This window comes from Ranitomeya imitator, chromosome 5, assembly GCF_032444005.1.
Source record: "Ranitomeya imitator isolate aRanImi1 chromosome 5, aRanImi1.pri, whole genome shotgun sequence".
Classification (NCBI taxonomy): Eukaryota; Metazoa; Chordata; class Amphibia; order Anura; family Dendrobatidae; genus Ranitomeya; species Ranitomeya imitator.
In genome coordinates this window covers 262,646,864-262,671,780 of record NC_091286.1, presented here as the reverse complement: position 1 = coordinate 262,671,780, position 24,917 = coordinate 262,646,864, and the positions used below count along the sequence as shown (strand labels likewise).

General features: G+C 44.3%; 1 protein-coding gene across 1 annotated transcript in view; it reads left to right on the top strand.

Annotated features, from left to right (window-relative positions):
* Positions 1-5,074: 5,074 nt before the first annotated feature.
* Positions 5,075-24,917, top strand: part of CLVS2 (clavesin 2) — a 131,326-nt gene continuing 111,483 nt past the window's right edge. The window contains exon 1 of the mRNA XM_069726127.1: positions 5,075-6,352. Coding sequence (XP_069582228.1) covers positions 5,964-6,352 — 389 coding nt within the window. The 5' untranslated portion in view covers positions 5,075-5,963. The remainder of the gene's footprint in view (positions 6,353-24,917) is intronic.

Below are 24,917 nucleotides of genomic sequence, written 5' to 3'. Positions count from 1 at the left end.
CAACTGGCCCTCAGTCAGAACACAGCGTCCTGTCCCTAACTTAAATCACAGCAGAGTGAGCCCAAAATGGCGGCAGCGTTTTTTTATAGTGCATCATGACATCATTTCAGCAGCCAATCACAGCCTTGCCAGTAGTTACGTGCCCACCATGCTGAACAGGATGTGCCCACACTTGTAATCATTCCTCATTGGCTGAATTCGTGCAGTTTGAATTTTGGGAACTTCCGATTCCGGTGTCCGATAGGCGGTAAATATCGGAACTCGGTATCGGAATTCCGATACCGCAAATATCGGCCGATACCCGATACTTGCGGTATCGGAATGCTCAACATTAGTTGTCATTATGATTCAAAAAGAGAAAACACTGTAGTTTGACAATAAATGGCTTCACCCAACCACTAACCATAAATGGAGTAAAAGCTTGGGTGTAATCATTCATATTCTCTGAAAAAAGGCCAAAAATGAAAAGGTTCTGCCGGGTATGTAAACTTTTGAGCACTACTGTACATGTCTGTTCACAAATTGTTAGTTAGATAGGGCATACATATTCATTAGCACTTTACATTGTACAGTGCTGGATAAAGACCATTGTTGTCTACTCAAGGCTCCTAAATGAGCCTTATGTCTCTTTATTAAACTGTCGCTTCCCTTATATTTTCTAAATTTGTGTCCTTACAAAAAAGTGGTGGTGGGGTGTTGGCCAATTTCTGTACATTTTAAACACATCTAAGAGACTGGGTTAATACGCTCCACAGACCTATTCAGGCTGCAGCCTTACATATATTGGAACATGGTCATTGCCATGCTAAGGCCTTTACCTGAGCTCTGTAGCACTGCCTGTCACCTGAGTAATACACTCTGCTCAAAACCATGCAAAAGATGCATTCTGCCTGGTTGTTTAATTTCCAGAAGAAGTGCATAGGCACATGCAGACAGGTCAATGGCACTCCTGTCTCTTTACCTTGAGGAGACTGATCCAAGTAAAATTATGCTTGTACATGTTCCTGACATAGGTTTCAGGCCTGACAGACTGACTACAATACAGGCCCTCGCTTGCATGCACTGTATTCAGAATTTAATTCTAATGCTTTTGGTGTCTGGTAGAATCCAATTTACTGACATTGATCATACAGCTCCTCCAGCTCCTGTATTATATTCACCTTACAGCGGCTTCACCTGCTATGACAGTGGTTCCATTGGAATTCGGTGGCAAAAATGAACTGTTGAGCTTACAAAAAGCAGGTTTCACAGCACCTGCTGGCTCTCTGAAAATATGAAGCAGAGGCCGCATAGTGAGATTGCGGTGGACATGGTGGTGGTGGTGGCCGGTGAAGCCCAAAATTCAAATGGGCATGTTTGAAATGGCATTGTAAAAGGATGGGGAATACGTATTCCATTATCTTGCTATTTGGCATGAGGGAGGGATCTCCCAAATGTAGGAGTGAGAGACCTCACAAATGTTAAAGGAAAAACTAAAGCCAAAATGCTACCTATGAATATATGCTAAAGGTGAGATATCATTTTTTGGGGGGATGATGATTTTTATTTTGCGTTCTATATATGTAATTCTGAAAGAAAAAAAGTTTCTCAGCATTTTTCCTTTAGAAAAAATGTTGGTTTGGTTGTTTTTTAAAAATCCATAAAACCGGCGCAATAGTCTGACGACATTATTCATAGATACCATATGTGAGTCAGAAAGGCATGCAGGCTTCTTCTTAATTTAGTTTTAGCTCTTTCCCGTCCATTTCAGCTTTTTTCCTATGCCCCCAGACCTGTTTGCGGCTTTCCCATTGATTTGCATTGGATTTGTTATTCGGTACGAATACACAGATATTAGAAATTATCTGTGCCTATTTTCCCGTATCCGAATATTTCACTATTCGATCATCACTGTAGATCAGTTATTTGACTCCCACTGTGTTAGGGACTGGCGGAACGCACCAAGAATCAGATGTTATGGTATTAGGTGCGTTCGCAGTCCGAGGTCCACCGTGCAGGTAAAAGACCCTGCTGCTAGTAAGACGGACTATATGGCGGTACTAAGCATACACACATGGGTTAACTTCACCCTGCGTGAAGGAAGCGATCCTGTTGCGTCACAGGACCGCAGTACCGCACATAAAGCGCGAGCAAGAAGTCAGCGGACTCAACCCCTACACAGGATTGAAGTCCGATTAGACACTTGCTGGCACAACACCGCAACTGGGTGTGTCAGAGGAACATAAATAATAATATTAAGGCACAAGAGTGCGTGCGGTGCCGCACTGACGGACGCCACTAACCACCCAGGCTTGGGTCAGGAAAGCACAGAGCAAGCGCACAGCGCCGTACTGGCGGACACAGCAACTGGTAGCTGTAATGTGTGTTTCGTGCTGTTGGATAAGTCAGGCGCTAGACAGCAAACATACACCTTCCGCGAACAGACATTCAATAGGGAGGGTTATTTAAAGAGTGACTTTCACTCACAACACACACACATATTTACAAGACAATACTAGCGCATGGCCGTGCGGTCATGCGCAGTTTATATAGCTGCAGCACAGGAAACAGCTACAGCAGTTTTGCCCTTTCAGGATCTGCCAAAAGGACCAATGGGATGTGCTGCAGTACCTGAGCATGTGACCCTCGATCTCCAACGGGAGATCCTGCCCTGGACATGCTCAGACAGAGAAAAGCAGGACTTAGATCCAGAAACGTCCACTCGCCGCTGCCCAGCACTGGCTTCAATGGCAGAAGCAGGAAAAGCAGCAGTAACTCTTTGCACAGAGTCAGACTGAGCGAGACGCTGGGATCAACGTCCCTGCTGAGCAGACTCCACTGCGACTGGAGAAGAATGGGAGACTGCAGCGGAGACGGATCGAGATTCAACCTGTGCAGCAGAGGAAACTCGACTCCTAACACACTGAACCTGTAATAATGACCTATACGATTATTAGGGCATTAGAATAAGTGCTCCTTCACATGACCATATTTTTGGTTAATCACTCATCTGCCCTACCTCATTGAAAAACAGTGCAGTGCATTTTTTTTTCATATATAGCACTCAGACCATAGTTTACAGTGACAGAGAGAGGCCAGAAAACAGCAGTGTCTGATTTCAGTTACTCCATTAGAAGCACTTCACCATCTTATTAAACATGCAGGTTTCTGTAAGCAGCGCATGGGTTATTCTGTTCAGTTGAGAGCTCCTGGTGCTTTCCTGCTTTGATGTGCTCAGCTGTTCAGTGTTGGCCACTCTCCTCTGCTATATTTAGTCCCCTCTGGCAATCAGTGATTCATTCTTATTCATATTTTCATACTACTTTGGTCATGAGTTGGAGGTGTTGGTTGTTTGATGAGGTGTTTGGAGTGTTGTGCATATCCTTATCCTCCCATATTTGTTTTTATCCTTCCTTTACTTCCTGGTGTTCTACTCTGTTGTTCTGTTGTTTATGAGTGTATTTTTGTATGTTTGGTATTTTCATTTATCCCTTTACGTCTTCCCTTGTTCGTCTAGTTTGTGTATTCTTATACACTAAATATCCCCACTACCCTGGGTGGGAAAGGGGACAGATAATTGCTGATTTAGAAGTAATTGGGGCAACAGGGATAACTAGGATGGCCCTAGTTTTAGGACAGAGAAAGAGCCCCTAACCCCAGAATATCCTGCAACAGTGCCATGACATATTGCTATTCAATGAGGAAGGGCAAATTTGTTTTTCTCTCTGACAGAATCTGTGTGTGAAAAAAAATCACAACTTGCTCTAATTTCATCCATAAATTAGATGAGACACGTATTCAAGTCTATGGCTGCGCAAAATAAATTGGATGCCACACGGAGCCACAGTATAGCACCCGATTTTTATGGATACATTGCAATTTTGTAACATGGGAAACTGTAAATGGTACTGTAAATAATTAATAGCTGCTGCTGTAAAAAACAGATTGTATACAGACTACACAGGGATGACAAGGGAGAAAAAAATCATCCCAATTTTCTGTAGGAAACTGTGACCCATCTTTTGTACGCTTGTGTGTACCTGTCCTCACGGCTTTCACATGACCATATTTTCAGTCCGAGTGCTATTTTTCTTTGATTGAATATTTGTGTGGAAAAAATCATAGTATGCACTAGTTTCTTCTGATAATTGGATTAGTCTTGGCCAATGGCCATTCAAATCTATACATGCGCAAAAAAAAATCAGATTTATTTTTATACGGTCATGTGAACCTAAACTAACACCAGTGGACAACCTCTGTAATAGAGATGCAATGCCACTGTTGCTAATACAAATTACATTTGTGGTTTTCGTCTTCACAGACATTTTTCAGAAAATCAATGCTTTTTGTACCCTTTCTTCCAGGTTTTTTTTTTTTAGCTTTTTGCTAATAACGAAAAAAAAAAACTTTGGTTACATGTTAGGTGGAAGTTAGTAGAAAAATAAAAAATGCATTTATGAGCTATTGTTGCTTATATTTGGTTCATTTGTTGTGTCCATTGTTTCATCAAAATGTAGCATAAGCTATTTATGGTGTTTTTTTCCCTATAGGGTTTCTAAAAAAAAAAGTTTGCAATTAATAATAATAATCTTGTAAAATTGCATTGAAATTACCATTTTTTATGCAAGCATAAAAAATGCTGCGATAACGAGGTATGAAGAGATTGTAGCTTTGCAGTTAATGCAATTTCACCATCAATCTTCATAGCCTACAAATGTGTGCAATTATAAATTGAGATACGCTGCAAGATTTCTTCAATTCAGGGAAAGAAAAGGCATCGCGAACAGCTAAAATGAGTTTGTATATTTTGGGCTCGACTGTATGTATTTCTCCGAGATACCAGGGGCATCTTGCAAGTCGTTCTCTGAGTCTTCACACATGCTGTAACCTCATGGTGGGCTTGAAACAGTGCAAGGAGGGGCTGTTCAGTGAGTGGGACCACAAAGAAAAAGACAGCAGGTGCAGGATTCAATAGAGATCTCTAACAAAGAATTGTGAGTGGCATGTTGGGGGGAGATAAGAGCAGGGAGGATGCTGCATCCTGCTCCTAGCTGCATAGGACTGGCTGGGCCAAGGCTGACGTCACCCAGCTTCCAGCAGCAGCAGGACCACAAGTGATTGAATGCACAAAACAGACTGGCAACCTCTCATCTCATTTCCATCCAGCCCACAGCAGCTGCAGCCCAGGAGCAGAAGCTATGGAGGCAGGCTGGTCACTGGTGATGGGAGCTGGTTTCTGAGGAGCAGGAGCATATGATCCAAGGTGGTGTGACAAATAAGGAGGAAGTGGAGCTACTGGACCAGCCCTTATACAGAACCCTATTGCATGGGAAGGGACTGTCATCCAGATCAGCTGCAGTGATCCACATGTCCAGGAGCCTCCAGCCTCCTCCTTGATGTTCTGCTGGAGAAGGCTTGTCTCAGGTACTGCAGGTGGGCGCATCCTTCATACCATGAGATGTGTACAGCCATCTATTTGTAGAGGATGGGATTTATGTAACCATTGAACATGCACAAAACCCCCCCTGCTGGGTGTCTGTCAGGGTTTATGGTACATAATCACTAAGATAACAGAGCACATTGGATATCTGCATGCACAGATCCAAAGAGATTTCATCAGGAAGAGGAGATGCTATTGGTTTGGGATAAATACACTTACAAATCATGGGCAAAATGCTGAGGATACTCAATGCTTTTGAATGTTAGTGCCGCCTGGGGGCACTCTACTCATCTGTTCAATTGTTATCCTCCAGCCTGGAAGATAAAGCAACAAGGGCTTACATTTGCTATTGCTTCATTCCTAATGCTGGGGAAAAAAGCAAGGATTCAGTGATTTTACAGAGCTGTAAAGGAGATCTTTATACAATTTTTTCTTGTGTTTGAATTATTCATACAAAGCTGTGTTGTGCATTTTTTTTTGCTGGGCACAACTTGCATTCTGGGCCTCTCAGGAACATAAGGAGAACTGTGCTTGCCCAGTCAATATGACTCACTTACAGGCTGGCCTGTCTCCTGAGACTCTGGAGAAGGCTCGATTAGAGCTGAATGAGAACCCAAATACCCTGCATCAGGATATCCAGGAGGTAAGAGACATGGTTATTACTCGACCAGATATTGGTTTCCTCAGGACAGATGATGCCTTCATCTTGAGGTTCTTGAGGGCAAGGAAATTTAACCATTTTGAAGCCTTCCGCTTGTTGGCCCAATACTTTGAGTACAGACAACAAAACCTGGATATGTTCAAGAACTTCAAGGCCACTGATCCAGGTATAAAACAAGGGCTCAAGGATGGATTCCCAGGAGTACTCTCTAATCTTGACCACTTTGGCAGGAAGATACTGGTATTATTTGCTGCTAACTGGGACCAGAGCAGGTAAATGTGGCATGCTAACAATAATGGATTTACATGAATTTAACAAGTGTTGCGATGATTGCTTTTACATGGTACATAGATTGGATGCAGCTTTTCTGGTTCTGATAATGCCATATATATTAATTTCTGGCTTTGCTAACACCATACAGTATTTTTAGGTTTTGGTGGGAGTATTGAATTGTTACTCCGTAGACGTTTCATATCTATTACATTTTCAAGTCAATGGGCAAGTTTTGAGCATGGTTCATATTTAGAATCAGTAATCTACGGCACACTATGTGCAGTGTTTCACATATAATGTAAAACTGTAAGAAAAGCGGAAAAATGGTGTAAAGATCCACTTCTATTGTTCGAATAGGTCGGTATTCTTTTGATTTATTATTGCATCTCATTAACATGCAGATCTTAGTTTTTTGTGTTACCAAACAACCAGCAGATATTGATTTTTGCGGCAGGTACGCGACAGTCGGTTTTGATGCTGTCTCAATATTTTGATGCAGAATTTCTATTACAATAATGGTGCATTAACAATTTATTTGTTGTACAGCGTGTGTGACATTCATTACATTTCTCCTCCCGTGCTCTGAAGATATACTGGCAGTACACTGTATACTGGGCATGTGTGCACATTGCTTCCATGTCAACAGATGGCTTTGCTCTAGAGTGTTCTGGTGAATTAGGTGGTTTTGGTATATATTATGTTTTTACATCCACTTAGCAGATTGTGTTCTTTGATACCCAGTACATCATTTTTTCTACTTGGAGGAAACAGAAAAGATATATTTTGGTAAGTCAACATTTACTAACAATAGGTCCAAATAGAATGTAGCAAGTTAGAGTCTTTTCAAGTTGTATCTTCAGGAGCACACCGCTACTGGTCCTATGTTTGGTCAGGGGCAGTACGCTCCTGAAGATTGGCAGAGTGGAGCAGCGACTTAGAATCATAAAATGTAAGAGTTGTAAGAGACCTCCAGGGTCATCATGTCCAACCCCCTGCTCAATGCACGATTCACTCCACCATCTCTGACAGATATCTGTCCAGCCTCTGTTTGAAGACTTCCATTGAAGGAGAACTCGCCATCTCTCGTGGCAGCCTGGTCCACTCATTGATCACCCTCATTGTCAAAAAGTTTTTTCTAATATCTAATCTGATATTAGATCTTGCTTGGTGTTTTTGTATGAACTGTGCTCCCTCCCAGGCTGCGCTAGCATGGGAGAAGCCCAGGCGCACTAAGGCTAGTCTGATCACGCAATCTGGTCCACTTGAATGGGCATATAGTCTGCTTACGCCTTGTGCACCATATATAGGTTACTAGACAGCGTGGGATTGCAGGGTGGTCGGTTACTTAGGCAATGAACTGTACATTATAGAAATAAAAATGCCTCTGTTCTTGAGAATGGGGAGGATTTTTAACCTGAAGTAAATTGGTTTGTTTTTAAAAAACACTTTGCAATTTTGCTTGCTTACGAACTCCCTTTAAGTGGCCTAAAGTTATAGTGGTGTGAGAATTTTCAGTGAAGGGCTTTATAATTGTTTAAGGAATGGAGCATATAATGAACAGCTGAGAGGTACAAATTTTTTTTTTTAAGGAAGACAAAAGGTCAACATTTGGAGAAATGGTGCCGTCACAGTTGAAGCCATCTGCTTTATACTGTAGGTCTTCAGCAAGAGACAGATTGGCAGTGCCTTGAAGGGTTTGGCACACTAATAGGGGTCATTTAGAGAAACAGTCTGCTGCATCTTCTCCATTTTTTTTCTAAATTTCATAATTTATTTTTTTTTTTATTGGAAACTATTTTGCTCTACACCAAGACTCAATTTCCAGAGATCCATGTAAGATTTAGGCTACATTCCCACGATGAACTTTTGGTGAGTTTTTGATGTTGCAGATTTTATGCACCATTTTTGTACCTATTAAGTAAAAAAGGGTACTTGCATTTTTTTCTAAAACTGCAACATAAAAACGCACCAACTTCTCATCTTGGGAACGTAGCCTAAATGTTAGACACGTAATGCGTGGGAGGTTTGGACAGTTTGAACAGCAGTTAACCAAGTTTCAAGATCTGAGAATATCATATTTCTTTTTAGAACAGATATAAGATTAATCTCCCCTCCAGTTGTCTTTCATTGTTGCACATGAATAAGCACATTTTACATCAAATTAACTCTCCAAATTATACCGAGCATTTGCTTGCACTAGATGTTAATGTCTATTAGTTGCAATGCAGCTGGGTAATTTGGTCTTTGCTGGTTTATGTGCTTGCACATTTTCTGTTTCCATGCTTGCTGAATAGGGTGGGTGCTGCCTGGTGCGAAGTGAGAGGTGCAATATATACTCTGAGCCAGTCACGTGTATCCCTTTGCCATTCCACTCCCCTCATGCTGTTTTTATATAATGTAAATAGATTTGTCTTTAGCAACAGGAAATTTCTGTACATTTATCGAGAGTATGCAGACAGTGAAAATAAGACATCAGTCTACTCTAGGTATGAAAGATGGCACTTTTCTGAACCTACAGAAGATGATTACATACACAATATATGCTATCAATATACTTTATTTTTCAAAAAAATCAGGGTATACATGACAAAAATTATACATTAAAGAAGTGGTCCATTTTTCCAAAATACCAAAGAAGATATTAGGAGGGATAGAATTAATATACCTAAGCTATGTAGATTACATACATCTGGACATTAATCTTTATTAAAGTGTATTGTTATTTTCAAAATAGTTGTAACTTATCAACTCTATAATTCTACAATTGTGTGCCGACAAATGATCTTTTAAGGGTAAGTTCACACTGGGCATTTTGCTGCATTTTTTTTCTGCAGCAAAACCTGATTTTTTTGGCAGGGAAGAAGCTGCGGCAAAAACGCATGTTTTTTATGCATTTTTTGGTGCATTTTTGTTTGCATTTTTGTTGCGGTTTTGGTGGGTTTTTCATGCGGTTTTGGGGATAACTTGAGTCTCTTTCTGCATGCTAATAAACTTGAGTGCCCCCAGAGAAAATAAAACTACTTCCTGTAGAACCATACGTCTAGATCCTTTGAAAAGCCAGTATTTCATGTGTCGCTCATTCTGCCCATTCTGAAAATTCAGAGTGGCGATCTGAGTCATTCTCGTTGAGATGCTGCAGCAGCTGGATTTTGTAATGGTGCCATTTGTGAGTAGCTAATATCCGTCGAAAGGATATTCAACTGATGCCAGATCGGGGCGCTGAATTTGCAGAATGGGCAAAACAAAAATTGGAACAGGACCCTCACATGTTCAGTGATGAGGCAAACTTTTTTGGGTGGGCCATTTATATGGATACACCTAAATAAAATGGGAATATTGACAGTTTTCTTGGGTAGGGTGTCTTGCATTGAAATCTGCTGCAATGACACGGGTATTGCATTCACCAGACATCAACACAATTTCTATCCGCTCCTCACGTTAACCTCTGCACATGTCAATGGCTGTAAACAAAGAGAAACTTGTAAACAACTCATGAAAGAATAAAGTTACCTTAAAACAAAGCACACCATTGTTTTTCTTGAGAAATTCTCAATAAGTTTGATGTATCACATGACCCTCTTCCCACTGGAAAAAAAATCAAATTGCATCCAAAATGGCTGAATTCAAAATGGCCACCATGATCACCACCCATCATGAAAAGTTTTCCCCTCCCATATACTACTATGCCATAAACAGGAAGTTAATATCACCAACCATTCCCATTTTCTTTAGGTGTATCCATATACATGGCCTACCCAGGTCTATCTACTGTATATAAATGGCCCACCCTATATATACAGCTCTGGCAAAAATGAAGAGACCACTGCAAAATGTTCAGTTTGTCTGATTTTTCTCTTTATAGGTATATTTTTGAGTAAAAAGGAGAAATGGTCAAAATTAAAAAAAAAAAAGCCAGTGCTTTCAGACCTCAAATAATGCAAAGAAATTTATAACCATTTAGAAACAATACTAATGTTTTAACTCAGGAAGAGTTCAGAAATCAATATTTTGTGGAATGACAATGATTTTTAATCACAGCTTTCATGCGTCTTGGCATTCATTCCCCCAGTCTTTCACACTGCTTCCTGTGCAAAAATCTAAGCAATTCTTCTTTGTTTGATGGCTTGTGAGTGACTATCCATCATCCTCTTGATTACATTCCAGAGGTTTTCAATGGGGTTCAGACCTGGGGATTGGGCTGCCCATGACAGGGTTTTGATGTGGTTGTCTCTTAATTTTTGCCAGAGCTGTATATGTATATACACTGTATATATACTGTATATATACAGTGGGTAAAAAAAATATTTAGTCAGCCACCAATTGTGCAAGTTCTTCCGCTGAAAAAGATAAGAGAGGCATGCAATTGACATCATAGGTAGACCACAACTATGAGAGTCAAAATAAGGAAACAAATCCAGAAAATCACCTTGTCTGATATGGCAAGGTTTATTTTGCAAATTATGGTGGAAAATAAGCATTTGGTCACCTAAAATCATGCAAGATTTCTGGCTCTCACACACCTGTAACTTCTTCTTCAAGGGGCTCCTCTGTCCTCCACTCATTACCTGTAGTAATGGTACCTGTTTGAACTTGTTATCAGTATAAAAGTCAACTGTGCACAACCTCAAACAGTCACACTCCAAACTCCACTATGGTGAAGACCAAAGAGCTGTTGAAGGACACCAGAAACAAAATTGTAGCCCTGCACCAGGCTGGGAAGACTGAATCTGCAATAGGCAAGCAGCCTGGTGTGATGAAATCAACTATGGGAGCAATAATAAGAAAAAAGAAGACTTACAAGCCCCCTGATAATCTCCCTCGATCTGGGGCTCCACCCAAGATCTCACCCCGTGGGGTCAAAATGATCACAAGAACGGAGAGCAAAAATCCTAGAACCACACAGGGGAAACTAGTGAATGACCTGCAGAGATGGGACCACCATAACAAAGGCTACCATCAGTAACACACTATGTCGCCAGGGACTCAGATCCTGCAGTGCCAGACGTGTCACTCTGCTTCAGCCAGTACATATCTGGGCCCGTCTGGAGTTTGCTAGAAAGCTTTTGGATTATCCAGAAGAGTATTGGGAGAATGTCATATGGTCTGATGAAACCAATATGGAACTGTTTGGTAGAAACAAAACTCATTGTGTTTGGAGGAGACAGAATGCTAAGTTGCATCCAAAGAACACCACACCTACTGTGAAGCATGGGAGGCAGCAACATCATGCTTTGGGGCTGTTTCTCTGCAAAGGGACCAGGACGACTCACCCATGTACATGAAGGAATGAATGTGGCTATGTATTGTGAAATTTTGAGTGCAAACCTCCCTCCATCAGCAAGGGCATTGAAGATGAAGCGTGGATAGGTCTTTCAGCATGATAATGATCACAAGAACACTGCCAGGGCAATGAAGGAATGGCTTTGTAGGAAGCATATGAAGGTCCTGGAGTGGCCTAGGCAGTCTCCAGATCTCAACCTCATAGAAAACATTTGGAGGGAGTTCAAACTCTGTGTTGCCCAGCGACAAGCCCAAAACATCACTGCTCTAGAGGAGATCAGCATGGAGGAATGGGCCAACATACCACCAACAGTGTGTGCCAACCTTGTGAAGACTTACAGAAAACGTTTGACCTCTGTTATTGCCAACAAAGGATATATAACAAAATATTGAGATGAACTTTGGTTGATGAGGCCTCTCTCATCTTTTTAAGTGGGAGAACTTGCCCAATTGGTGGCTGACTAAATACTTTTTTTCCCTACTGTATATACAATATATATATATATATATATATATATATATATATATATATATATATATATATATACACACACGCACACACACACACATATACAGCTCTGGCAAGAGTTAAGAGACCACCACATCAAAACCCTGTCATGGGCAGCCCAATCTCCAGACCTGAACCCCATTGAAAACCTCTGGAATGTAATCAAGAGGATGATGGATAGTCACAAGCCATCAAGGAACTGCTTAATTTTTTGTGTGAGAAGCAGTGTGAAAGACTGGAGGAAAGCATGCCAAGAAGCATGAAAGCTGTGATTAAAAATCATGGTTATTCCACAAAATATAGATTTCTGAACTCATCCTCAGTTAAAACATTAGTATTGTTGTTTATATATAATTATGAACTTGTTTTCTTTGCATTATTTGAGGTCTCAAAGCACTGTTTTTTTATTTTGACCATTTTTCTTTGTCAGAAAAAAAAATACAAAATTTATTGCCTGGAAATTTGGAGACATGTCAGAAGTTTATAGACTAAAAGAACAATTTACATTTTACTCAAAAATATGCCTGTAAAGACAAAAATCAGACAAACTAAACAATTTGCAGTGGTCTCTTAATTTTTTGCCAGAGCTGTATATATATATATTACATAGCACTCCATAGACTTTAAGTGAAAAAAATGGGATTTTATTCAGACCCACATGGCATGACAACGGTTCGGCTCACACTGAGGCTTTTTCAAGGCTTGAAAAAGTGAAATTTTCTGGGTGAGATTCTCCCAGTGAACTCGACTGCACCATGCGACTTTCTCATGGTAGTAGCGGGGATCTCACCAAGGTCACCGCAATTCAGCCCAGCTGGGAATGGACCCTCAGTGATGTCACCGCTAGTCACTGAGGCTGCGGTTGCAGCATCTCATTCACTAGTGGTTCTCAGCCTGGATGGTCGCATCTTGGCACCATCCAGGTTGAAAACTAATTATCCCCCAGACATGGCTTACGGGACAGAACGACAGACAGGTATGGTATATTGTTGTTTCTTTATTTTAGATTTACTACAGGATATCGAGGGCTTCAGTGGAATTAGGTGAGGTCGTAAGTATGGTTTAATTGAGATTATTAAAGGAGTTTGTGTTATTTTTTCAATTAAAGGACTTTATTCTGGCCGTGACTTTATTTACTATCATGATCCAGGCGGGGGTTTGTTTTTTGTTATTCTTTCCCCTGTCTGGTCATGCAGAGGTTAACCTTCTCTGCCTCATTTTCGATTCTGTGTGGCTATTTCTGTCTGTTGTGGCCTGCAGACCAATGTCAGGCCAGTCTCACACGTCCAGATAATTCCGGTACCGGAAAAATCGGTACCGGAGTTATCCGTGTCCGTGAGCTCACGTAGGCCATCCGTGTGGCACACGAGCGGCACACTTGTGCCGCCCATGTGCCGACTGGGTACCACACGGATCGTACAGGAGACAGCGCTATAGATAAGCGCTGTCCCCTGCATCTGGTGCTGAAGCCGCCATTCATATCTTCCCTCCAGCAGCGTTCCTTTTTTTTTTTTTCGTGTTTAAAATAAAGATCCCTGTCCCCACCCCCTCCCACCCCCTATGCCCCCCCCTCGCTGTTAATAAAATACTCACCCAGCTCCCTCGCAGCATCCTGCCCTCGCCGAACCTTCTCCTGTATGAGCGGTCACGTGGGGCTGCTGATTACAGTCATAAATATGCGGCTCCACCCCTATGGGTGGAAATTCATGGGGATATTTAGCACACTGTTGCTTTACGTTTTAAATGCAATATTGGAGATTTTTTGCAAAAAAAAAACGTGTGTGCATGAGATTTCTGAAATCTCATAGGCTTTGCTGGTACTATAAAAAGGAGCTCAAAATTAGCATACAAAAATGCAGCAAAAATGTCCAGTGTGAACTTACCCTTCCTTGATAAGAAAAAAAAATGCCTAAAAAGACTGTCTAGAGGGTAACTGATACTTAGTGCATAGAGAGAGATATTAATGCGTTGCTGATGTAACAACTATACATGACCATCAATTTTTAAGTTACACAAAGGTTTATATCAATATACAGTGTAAATAAATCTAAAATGCTGAGTGCAAAACACCATATAGGTTGGTTCAGTACTCCCCAAAACACAAATTGTGTCCTGCACAGTCAGTATATACAGTATATATATAAATACTAGATGGTTGCCCGATTCTATCGCAGCGGGTATTCTAGAATATGTATGTCCACGTAGTATATTGCCCAGCCATGTAGTATATTGCCCAGCCACGTAGTATATTGCCCAGTCACGTAGTATATTGCCCAGCCACGTAGTATATTGCCCAGCCACGTAGTATATTGCCCAGCCACGTAGTATATTGCCCAGTCACGTAGTATATTGCCCAGCCACGTAGTATATTGCCCAGTCACGTAGTATATTGCCCAGCCACGTAGTATATTGCCCAGCCACGTAGTATATTGCCCAGTCACGTAGTATATTGCCCAGTTACATTGTATATTGCCCAGTGACGTAGTATATTGCCCAGTGACATAGTATACAGCAGAGCCACAAAGTATATTGCACAGCCCATGTAGTATATTGCCCAGCTATGTAGTATATTGCCCAGCCATGTATGACACAGGTTAAAAAAATAAAAAATAAACATATACTCACCTTCCGCAGGCACGTTGTAGCACTGTCGCCTGTGTGGGGTGCAGTCGGCATCTTCCGGTCCCAGGGTGTGCTGACGTCGCGGTCACGTGACCGTGTCGCGGTCACATGACCGTGAAGTCACGGCAGGTTCTTTCCGCGCAGGCGCGCAGGACTTGTGATGACGTCGCGGTCACATGACCGTGACGTCATGGCAGGTCCTTCTGCCAGACCATCCGTGCGACCGGAACGTGCCGGTTGCATCGCAAGGAGCCGGAAAGGCGGCGTAGGTGAGTATATAATCATTTTTTAGTTTTTTTATTATTCTTAACATTCGATCTTTTTACTATTGGCGCTGCATAGGCTGTGTCAATAGTAAAAAACTTGGTCACACAGGGTTAATAGCAGCGGTAACGGACTGCATTACACCGCGGCATAACGTGGTCCGTTACCGCTGCCATTAACCCTGTGTGAGGGCAGACTGGAGGGGTGTATGCGGGAGCCGGGCAGTGAGTGCAGGGAGTAAGGAGCAGCCATTTTCTTCTGGACTGTGCGCGTCGCTGATTGGTCGCGGCAGCCAAAACAGGCAGCTGCCGAGACCAATCAGCGAACGAATAACCGTTACAGACAGAAGGACAGACGGAAGTACCTTAGACAATTATATAGTGTTAAGGACTGGCGGAACGCACCAAGTATAGATGATATGAAACTAGGTGCGTTCGCAGTCCGAGGTCCACCGTGCAGGTAAAAACCCTGCTGCTAGTAAGACGGACTATATGGCGGTACTATAAGTATACACGCACGGGTTAACTTCACCCTGCGTGAAGGAAGCGATCCTGTTGAGTCACAGGACCGCGGTACCGCACATAGAGCGCGAGTAAGAAGTCAGCGAACACAACCCCAACACAGGATTGAAGTCCGATTAGACCACTTGCTGGCACAACACCGCAACTGGGTGTGTAAGGAAACTATTAAAATAGTATATAAAGGCACGAGAGTGCATGCAGTGCCGCACTGACGGACGCCACTAACCACCCAGGCTTGGGTAAGGAAAGCGCAGAGGAAGCGCATGGCGCCGTACAGGCAGTCACAGCAACTAGACGCTGTTATGTGTGTAACGTGCTGTTGGATAAGTCGGGCGCTAGATAGCAAACATACACCTTCCGCGAACAGTCAACCAATAGGGAGGGTATTTTAAAGAGCGACTTTCACTCACAACACACACATATATTATCAAGACAATACTAGCGCATGGCCGTGCGGTCATGCGCAGTTTATATAGTTGCAGCACAGGAAGCTACTACCGAAGTTTTGCCCTTTCAGGACCTTCCTGGAGGACCAATGGAATGTGCTGCAGTACCTGAGCATGTGACCCTTGATCTCCAACGGGAGATCTTGCCCTGGGCATGCTCAGTGTGTGAAAATAAGGACTTAGTCCCAGAGAAGCCTGCTCGCCGCAGATCAGTGCAGGGTACAACAGGAGAGCCAGAAAAGGCAGTAGTAACCTTCTGCACAGAATCAGTCCCAGCAAGACGCTGGGAGCGACGCCTCCGCTGAGCAGACCCCACTGCGGCCGATGCAGAATGGGAGACCGCAGCAGACACGGATCGAGATTCCTCCTGTGCAGCAGAGGAAACTCGACTCCTAACATTACCCCCCCCCTCCTAGGGCCCCCCCTTGAGCCTCACTACGCTCAAAAGCTGCAATAAGCAGCGGAGCCCGAATGTGCTCTACAGGCTCCCAGGTTCTTTCCTCTGGGCCGTGACCCTTCCAGTCCACCAGATAAAATTTCTTGCCACGTACCACCTTGCACCCCACAATAGCATTCACCTCAAACTCATCCATGGATGAACCCGATGTCCCAGCAGATGACTCAGAAAACCGGGATAAACGAATGGGCTTTAAGAGGGAAACGTGAAAAGTATCGGTGATACCAAGGTGTGGAGGAATAGCCAAACGGTAGACCACAGGGTTGACCTGTTCCAGAACCTTAAACGGGCCAATGTAGCGAGGAGCAAACTTAGTGGACTCAACTCGCAGCCTGATGTTACGGGCAGAGAGCCACACTAAGTCGCCAGGAGCAAAGACCGGAGCGGGGCACCGGTGTGTATCAGCCAAAACCCTCATTCTCTCCTTGGAGGCCCGGATGGCATCCTGTGTGCGGTCCCAGATGTCACGTGCCTCCACCGCCCAGTCTGCCACCCTAGAATCGGTGGATGACACGGGCATGGGCACAGGGACACGCGGATGCTGGCCGTAATTAAGGAGAAAAGGAGTCTGACCAGTGGAATCAGCTACGGCGTTGTTCAAGGCAAATTCCGCCCAAGGTAGCAAAGATGCCCAGTTGTCCTGCCTAGCAGAGATGAAATGACGCAAATATGTCACCAGAGTCTGGTTGGTTCTCTCCACCAGCCCATTCGTCTCGGGATGGTATGCAGAGGAGAGGTTTAACTCTATGCTGAGTAAACGGCAGAGCTCTCTCCAAAACCGAGACGCGAACTGGGGACCCCGATCGCTGACAATCTTATCAGGCATACCATGCAATCGGAAAACGTGCTTAATGAACAACACCACCAAGGCCCGTGCTGAAGGTAACCGAGGAAGCGGCACCAAATGCACCATCTTAGAGAAATGGTCGGTGACAACCCAAATAATGGAGCAGCCACGCGACTTGGGTAAGCCCACCACAAAGTCCATCCCGACCATCTCTCAGGGCCTGTCTGCCACCGGTAGAGGGTAAAGCAACCCAGCAGGCTGTTGCCGAGGAGACCGATTCTGGGCGCAGGAAACACACGCCTGAATATAGTCCCTGACATCCAGGGCCATATGCGGCGACCAGTATGTTCTCGCCAAAAGCTCAGATGTCCTCTTGGTCCCAAAATGCCCACCGACTCTGGAGGAGTGAGCCCAAGAGAGAACCTCCGGTCGCAAGTTAGCTGGCACGAAAGTCTTGCCCGGGGGCACAGACTCTGGCGAAACCGGAGCTACAGTTCTCAGGCTCTCAGAAGGGACAATAAGCCGAGTGTTATGAATTCTGTGGCCAAGCTCCCTCCTGTGGTCGTGAGTGGTACTGCGGCTGGTTCTGTCTATAAGCTTCCTTTGGTGGATGAGAGTGGTACTGCGGCTTCTGAGTTTCCTTCCTCAGGTGATGAGGTTAAGTCATTAGGTGCTGCTCTATTTAACTCCACCTGGTGCTTTGATCCTGGCCTCCAGTCAATGTTCTAGTATTGGTCTTGCTTCCTCCTGGATCGTTCCTGTGGCCTCTCTATCCTGCATAAGCTAAGTTCTGCTTGTGTTATTTTTGTGTGCTGTATTTTCTGTCCAGCTTGCTATTTTGGTTTTTCCTTGCTTGCTGGAAGCTCTGAGACGCAGAGGGAGCACCTCCGTACCGTTAGTCGGTGCGGAGGGTCTTTTTGCCCCTCTGCGTGGTTGTTTGTAGGTTATTGTGTTGACCGCAAAGCTATCTTTCCTATCCTCGGTCTATTCAGTAAGTCGGGCCTCACTTTGCTAAATCTATTTCATCTCTGTGTTTGTATTTCATCTTTACTCACAGTCATTATATGTGGGGGGCTGCCTTTTCCTTTGGGGAATTTCTCTGAGGCAAGGTAGGCTTATTTTTCTATCTTCAGGGCTAGCTAGTTTCTCAGGCTGTGCCGAGTTGCATAGGGAGCGTTAGGCGCAATCCACGGCTACCTCTAGTGTGGTGTGTTAGGATTAGGGATTGCGGTCAGCAGAGTTTCCACGTCTCAGAGCTTGTCCTATGTTTTTGGTAAATGTCAGGTCACCTTGTGTGCTCTGAACTTCAAGGTCCATTGTGGTTCTGAATTATCATGGGATCATGGGGTGCATTAAAAGAGGTCTGGATACACATGATGAGAGCATTATACTGCCTCTGTACAAATCCCTAGTTAGACCGCACATGGAGTACTGTGTCCAGTTTTGGGCACCGGTGCTCAGGAAGGATATAATGGAACTAGAGAGAGTACAAAGGAGGGCAACAAAATTAATAAAGGGGATGGGAGAACTACAATACCCAGATAGATTAGCGAAATTAGGATTATTTAGTCTAGAAAAAAGACGACTGAGGGGCGATCTAATAACCATGTATAAGTATATAAGGGGACAATACAAATATCTCGCTGAGGATCTGTTTATACCAAGGAAGGTGACGGGCACAAGGGGGCATTCTTTGCGTCTGGAGGAGAGAAGGTTTTTCCACCAACATAGAAGAGGATTCTTTACTGTTAGGGCAGTGAGAATCTGGAATTGCTTGCCTGAGGAGGTGGTGATGGCGAACTCAGTCGAGGGGTTCAAGAGAGGCCTGGATGTCTTCCTGGAGCAGAACAATATTGTATCATACAATTATTAGGTTCTGTAGAAGGACGTAGATCTGGGTATTTATTATAATGGAATATAGGCTGAACTGGATGGACAAATGTCTTTTTTCGGCCTTACTAACTATGTTACTATGTTACTATGTTACCTGTTCATAACAGTACTGGAGGCCCAAAGTACTAATGCTTCTCAATAGAGGGAAAAGAGAAGTTCTGAGACCATTTTTTTTCCTTTGCACTGTGTTCTGTCTTTCTTTTCCCCTTTACATCAGGGTGGTTCAGAACACAGGTGTGGACATGGATATTCAGGGTCTGTCCTCTTTGATGGATAATCTCACTATAAGAGTACAGAACATTCAAGATTTAGTGGTTCAGAATTTTATGTTAGAACCTAAAATTCCTATTCCTGAGTTATTTTCTGGAGATGGAGCTAAGTTTTTGAATTTTAAAAATAATTGTAAACTGTTTCTGGCTTTGAAACCCCGCTCCTCTGGTGACCCAGTTCAACAAGTTAAAATCATTATTTCTTTATTACGTGGCGACCCTCAAGACTGGGCATTTTCCCTTGCGCCAGGAGATCCTGCATTATGTAATATTGATGCGTTTTTTCTGGCGCTCGGATTGCTGTACAACGAACCTAATTCAGTGGATCAGGCAGAGAAAAATTTGCTGGCTCTGTGTCAGGGTCAGGATGAGATAGAGATTTATTGTCAGAAGTTTAGAAAGTGGTCCGTGCTCACTCAATGGAATGAACGTGCGCTGGCAGCTATTTTCAGAAAGGGTCTCTCTGAAGCCCTTAAGGATGTTATGGTGGGATTTCCTATGCCTGCTGGTCTGAATGAGTCTATGTCTTTGGCCATTCAGATCGGTCGACGCTTGCGCGAGCATAAATCTGTGCACCATTTGGCGGCATTATCTGAGCATAAACCTGAGCCTATGCAGTGCGATAGGACTTTGACCAGAGCTGAAAGGCAAGAACACAGACGTCAGAATGGGCTGTGTTTCTACTGTGGTGATTCCACTCATGCTATCTCCGATTGTCCTAAGCGCACTAAGCGGTTCGCTAGGTCTGCCACCATTGGTACGGTACAGTCGAAATTTCTTTTGTCCGTTACTTTGATCTGCTCTTTGTCTTCCTATTCTGTCATGGCATTTGTGGATTCAGGCGCTGCCCTGAATTTGATGGACTTGGAGTATGCTAGGCGCTGTGGGTTTGTCTTGGAGCCCTTGCAGTGTCCTATTCCATTGAGAGGAATTGATGCTACGCCTTTGGCCAAGAATAAGCCTCAGTATTGGACCCAGCTGACCATGTGCATGGCTCCTGCGCACCAGGAGGATATTCGCTTTCTGGTGTTGCATAATCTGCATGATGTGGTTGTGTTGGGGTTGCCATGGCTACAAGTCCATAACCCAGTATTAGATTGGAAATCTATGTCTGTGTCCAGCTGGGGTTGTCAGGGGGTACATGGTGATGTTCCATTTCTGTCTATCTCATCATCCACCCCTTCTGAGGTCCCAGAGTTCTTGTCTGATTACCGGGATGTATTCGATGAGCCCAAGTCCAATGCCCTACCTCCGCATAGGGATTGTGATTGTGCTATCGATTTGATTCCTGGTAGTAAGTTTCCTAAGGGTCGACTGTTTAATTTAGCTGTACCTGAGCATGCCGCTATGCGGAGTTACGTGAAGGAGTCTTTGGAGAAGGGTCATATTCGCCCGTCATCGTCGCCATTGGGAGCGGGTTTCTTTTTTGTGGCCAAGAAGGATGGTTCGCTGAGACCTTGTATTGATTACCACCTTCTAAATAAAATTACGGTCAAATTTCAGTACCCCTTGCCGCTGCTGTCTGATTTGTTTGCTCGGATTAAGAGGGCTAGTTGGTTCACCAAGATAGATCTTCGTGGTGCGTATAATCTTGTGCGTATCAAACGGGGCGATGAATGGAAAACAGCATTTAATACGCCCGAAGGCCATTTTGAGTACCTGGTTATGCCATTCGGACTTTCTAATGCTCCATCAGTGTTTCAGTCCTTTATGCATGACATCTTCCGAGAGTACCTGGATAAATTCCTGATTGTATACTTGGATGATATTTTGGTCTTCTCGGATGATTGGGAGTCTCATGTGAAGCAGGTCAGAATGGTGTTCCAGGTCCTGCGTGCTAATTCTTTGTGAAGGGGTCAAAGTGTCTCTTTGGTGTTCAGAAGATTTCATTTTTGGGGTTCATTTTTTCTCCTTCTACTATCGAGATGGACCCTGTTAAAGTTCAGGCCATTTATGATTGGACTCAGCCAACATCTCTGATGAGTCTGCAGAAGTTCCTGGGCTTTGCTAATTTTTATCGTCGCTTCATCGCTAATTTTTCTAGCATTGCTAAACCATTGACTGATTTGACCAAGAAGGGTGCTGATGTGGTCAATTGGTCTTCTGCTGCTGTGGAAGCTTTTCAGGAGTTGAAGCGTCGTTTTTCTTCTGCCCCTGTGTTGTGCCAACCAGATGTTTCGCTTCCGTTCCAGGTCGAGGTTGATGCTTCCGAAATTGGAGCAGGGGCTGTTTTGTCGCAGAGAAGTTCTGATTGCTCGGTGATGAAACCATGCGCCTTCTTTTCCAGGAAATTTTCGCCTGCTGAGCGAAATTATGATGTTGGCAATCGAGAGTTGCTAGCCATGAAGTGGGCATTCGAGGAGTGGCGTCATTGGCTTGAAGGAGCTAAGCATCGCGTGGTGGTCTTGACTGATCACAAAAACTTGACTTATCTCGAGTCTGCCAAATGGTTGAATCCTAGACAGGCTCGTTGGTCGCTGTTTTTCTCCCGTTTTGACTTTGTGGTTTCGTACCTTCCGGGCTCTAAAAATGTGAAGGCGGATGCCCTGTCTAGGAGTTTTGTGCCCGATTCTCCGGGTTTGTCTGAGCCGGCGGGTATTCTCAAAGAGGGGGTAATTTTGTCTGCCATCTCCCCTGATTTGCGGCGGGTGCTGCAAAAATTTCAGGCTAATAGACCTGACCGTTGCCCAGCGGAGAAACTGTTTGTCCCTGATAGGTGGACGAATAAAGTTATCTCTGAGGTTCATTGTTCGGTGTTGGCTGGTCATCCTGGGATCTTTGGTACCAGAGATTTGGTGGCTAGATCCTTTTGGTGGCCGTCTCTGTCGCGGGATGTGCGTTCTTTTGTGCAGTCCTGTGGGATTTGTGCTCGGGCGAAGCCCTGCTGTTCTCGTGCCAGTGGGTTGCTTTTGCCCTTGCCGGTCCCGAGGAGGCCTTGGACACATGTCTCTATGGATTTTATTTCGGATCTCCCCGTCTCTCAAAGAATGTCGGTCATTTGGGTGGTTTGTGATCGCTTCTCTAAGATGGTCCATTTGGTGCCCTTGTCTAAATTGCCTTCCTCCTCTGATTTGGTGCCATTGTTTTTTCAGCATGTGGTTCGTTTACATGGCATTCCAGAGAACATCGTTTCTGACAGAGGTTCCCAGTTTGTTTCGAGGTTTTGGCGAGCCTTTTGTGCTAGGATGGGCATTGATTTGTCTTTTTCCTCTGCTTTTTATCCTCAGACAAATGGCCAGACTGAACGAACCAATCAGACCTTGGAAACATATCTGAGATGTTTTGTTTCTGCTGATCAGGATGATTGGGTGTCCTTTTTGCCTTTGGCTGAGTTCGCCCTTAATAATCGGGCCAGCTCGGCTACTTTGGTTTCGCCGTTTTTCTGCAATTCTGGGTTCCACCCTCGTTTCTCTTCAGGGCAGGTTGAGTCTTCGGACTGTCCTGGTGTGGATACTGTGGTTGATAGGTTGCAGCAGATTTGGACTCATGTAGTGGACAATTTGACTTTGTCCCAGGAGAAGGCTCAACGTTTCGCTAACCGCAGGCGCTGTGTGGGTCCTCGACTTCGTGTTGGGGATTTGGTTTGGTTGTCATCTCGTTATATTCCTATGAAGGTTTCCTCTCCTAAATTTAAGCCTCGTTTCATTGGTCCATATAGGATTTCTGAGGTTCTTAATCCTGTGTCTTTTCGTTTGACTCTTCTGGCTTCTTTTTATCCATCCATAACGTGTTCCATAGGTCATTGTTGCGGAGATACGTGGCACCTGTGGTTCCATCTATTGATCCTCCTGCTCCGGTTTTGGTTGAAGGGGAATTTGAGTATATTGTGGAGAAGATTTTGGATTCTCGTGTTTCGAGACGGAAACTCCAGTATTTGGTTAAGTGGAAAGGTTATGGTCAGGAAGATAATTCCTGGGTCTTTGCCTCTGATGTCCATGCTGCCGATCTGGTTCGTGCCTTTCATGTGGCTCATCCTGGTCGGCCTGGGGGCTCTGGTGAGGGTTCAGTGACCCCTCCTCAAGGGGGGGTACTATTGTGAATTCTGTGGCCAAGCTCCCTCCTGTGGTCGTGAGTGGTACTGCGGCTGGTTCTGTCTATAAGCTTCCTTTGGTGGATGAGAGTGGTACTGTGGCTTCTGAGTTTCCTTCCTCAGGTGATGAGGTTAAGTCATTAGGTGTTGCTCTATTTAACTCCACCTGGTGCTTTGATCCTGGCCTCCAGTCAATGTTCTAGTGTTGGTCTTGCTTCCTCCTGGATCGTTCCTGTGGCCTCTCTATCCTGCATAAGCTAAGTTCTGCTTGTGTTATTTTTGTTTGCTGTATTTTCTGTCCAGCTTGCTATTTTGGTTTTTTCTTGCTTGCTGGAAGCTCTGAGACGCAGAGGGAGCACCTCCGTACCGTTAGTCGGTGCGGAGGGTCTTTTTGCCCCTCTGCGTGGTTGTTTGTAGGTTTTTGTGTTGACCGCAAAGCTATCTTTCCTATCCTCGGTCTATTCAGTAAGTCGGGCCTCACTTTGCTAAATCTATTTCATCTCTGTGTTTGTATTTCATCTTTACTCACAGTCATTATATGTGGGGGAGAGTAAATGGAGAGTAAAATGGAACCGGGAGAAGAACAGGGACTATCTAGCCTGGCGAGAATTCAGCCGCTGGGCCGTTTGTAGATATACCAAGTTCTTGTGGTCAGTGAAGACTTGGAAGGGAAAGCGAGCTCCCTCCAAGAGATGTCTCCACTCTGAAAAAGCCAACTTCATGGCTAGCAACTCCCTGTCCCCGATGGAATAATTCCTCTCCGCTGGTGTGAAGGTCTTAGAGAAGAAGAAGCAAGGATGCTTCCGACCTTGAGCATCCTTTTGGAAAAGGACTGCTCCAGCACCAACAGATGAGGCATCCACCTCCAAGATAAATGGTTTATCAACATCGGGGCGATGTAGGATGGGAGCGCTAGCGAAATGAGACTTGATCGAGAGAAAGGCTTTGGAGACCTCCTCTGACCGCAACTTGGGATTTGCTCCCTTTTTGGTGAGGGCAACCAAGGGAGCTACCAAAGTTGAGAAGTGTGGAATGAACTGGCGATAGTAATTAATGAACCCCATAAAGCGCTGCACCGCATTAAGAGAATGGGGTTCCTGCCAGTCCATTACAGCCTGTAGCTTGGCAGGATCCATAGCCAAACCCTGGGCAGAGATGATATAACCAAGGAATGGCAAGGACTCCTGCTCAAACACACACTTCTCCAACTTGGCGTAGAGGGAGTTTGCCCGTAAGAGGTCGAAGACTTTGCGAACATCTCTCCGATGGGAGTCAATATCTGGAGAGAAGATCAGAATATCATCCAGATAGACTACGACCGAGGTGGTGAGCATATCTCAGAAGATGTCGTTCACAAAGTCTTGGAAAACGGCTGGGGCATTACAGAGCCCGAAGGGCATCACCAGATATTCATAGTGCCCATCCCTGGTGCTAAAAGCCGTCTTCCATTCATCCCCCTCACGGATGCGAATCAGGTTGTAAGCACC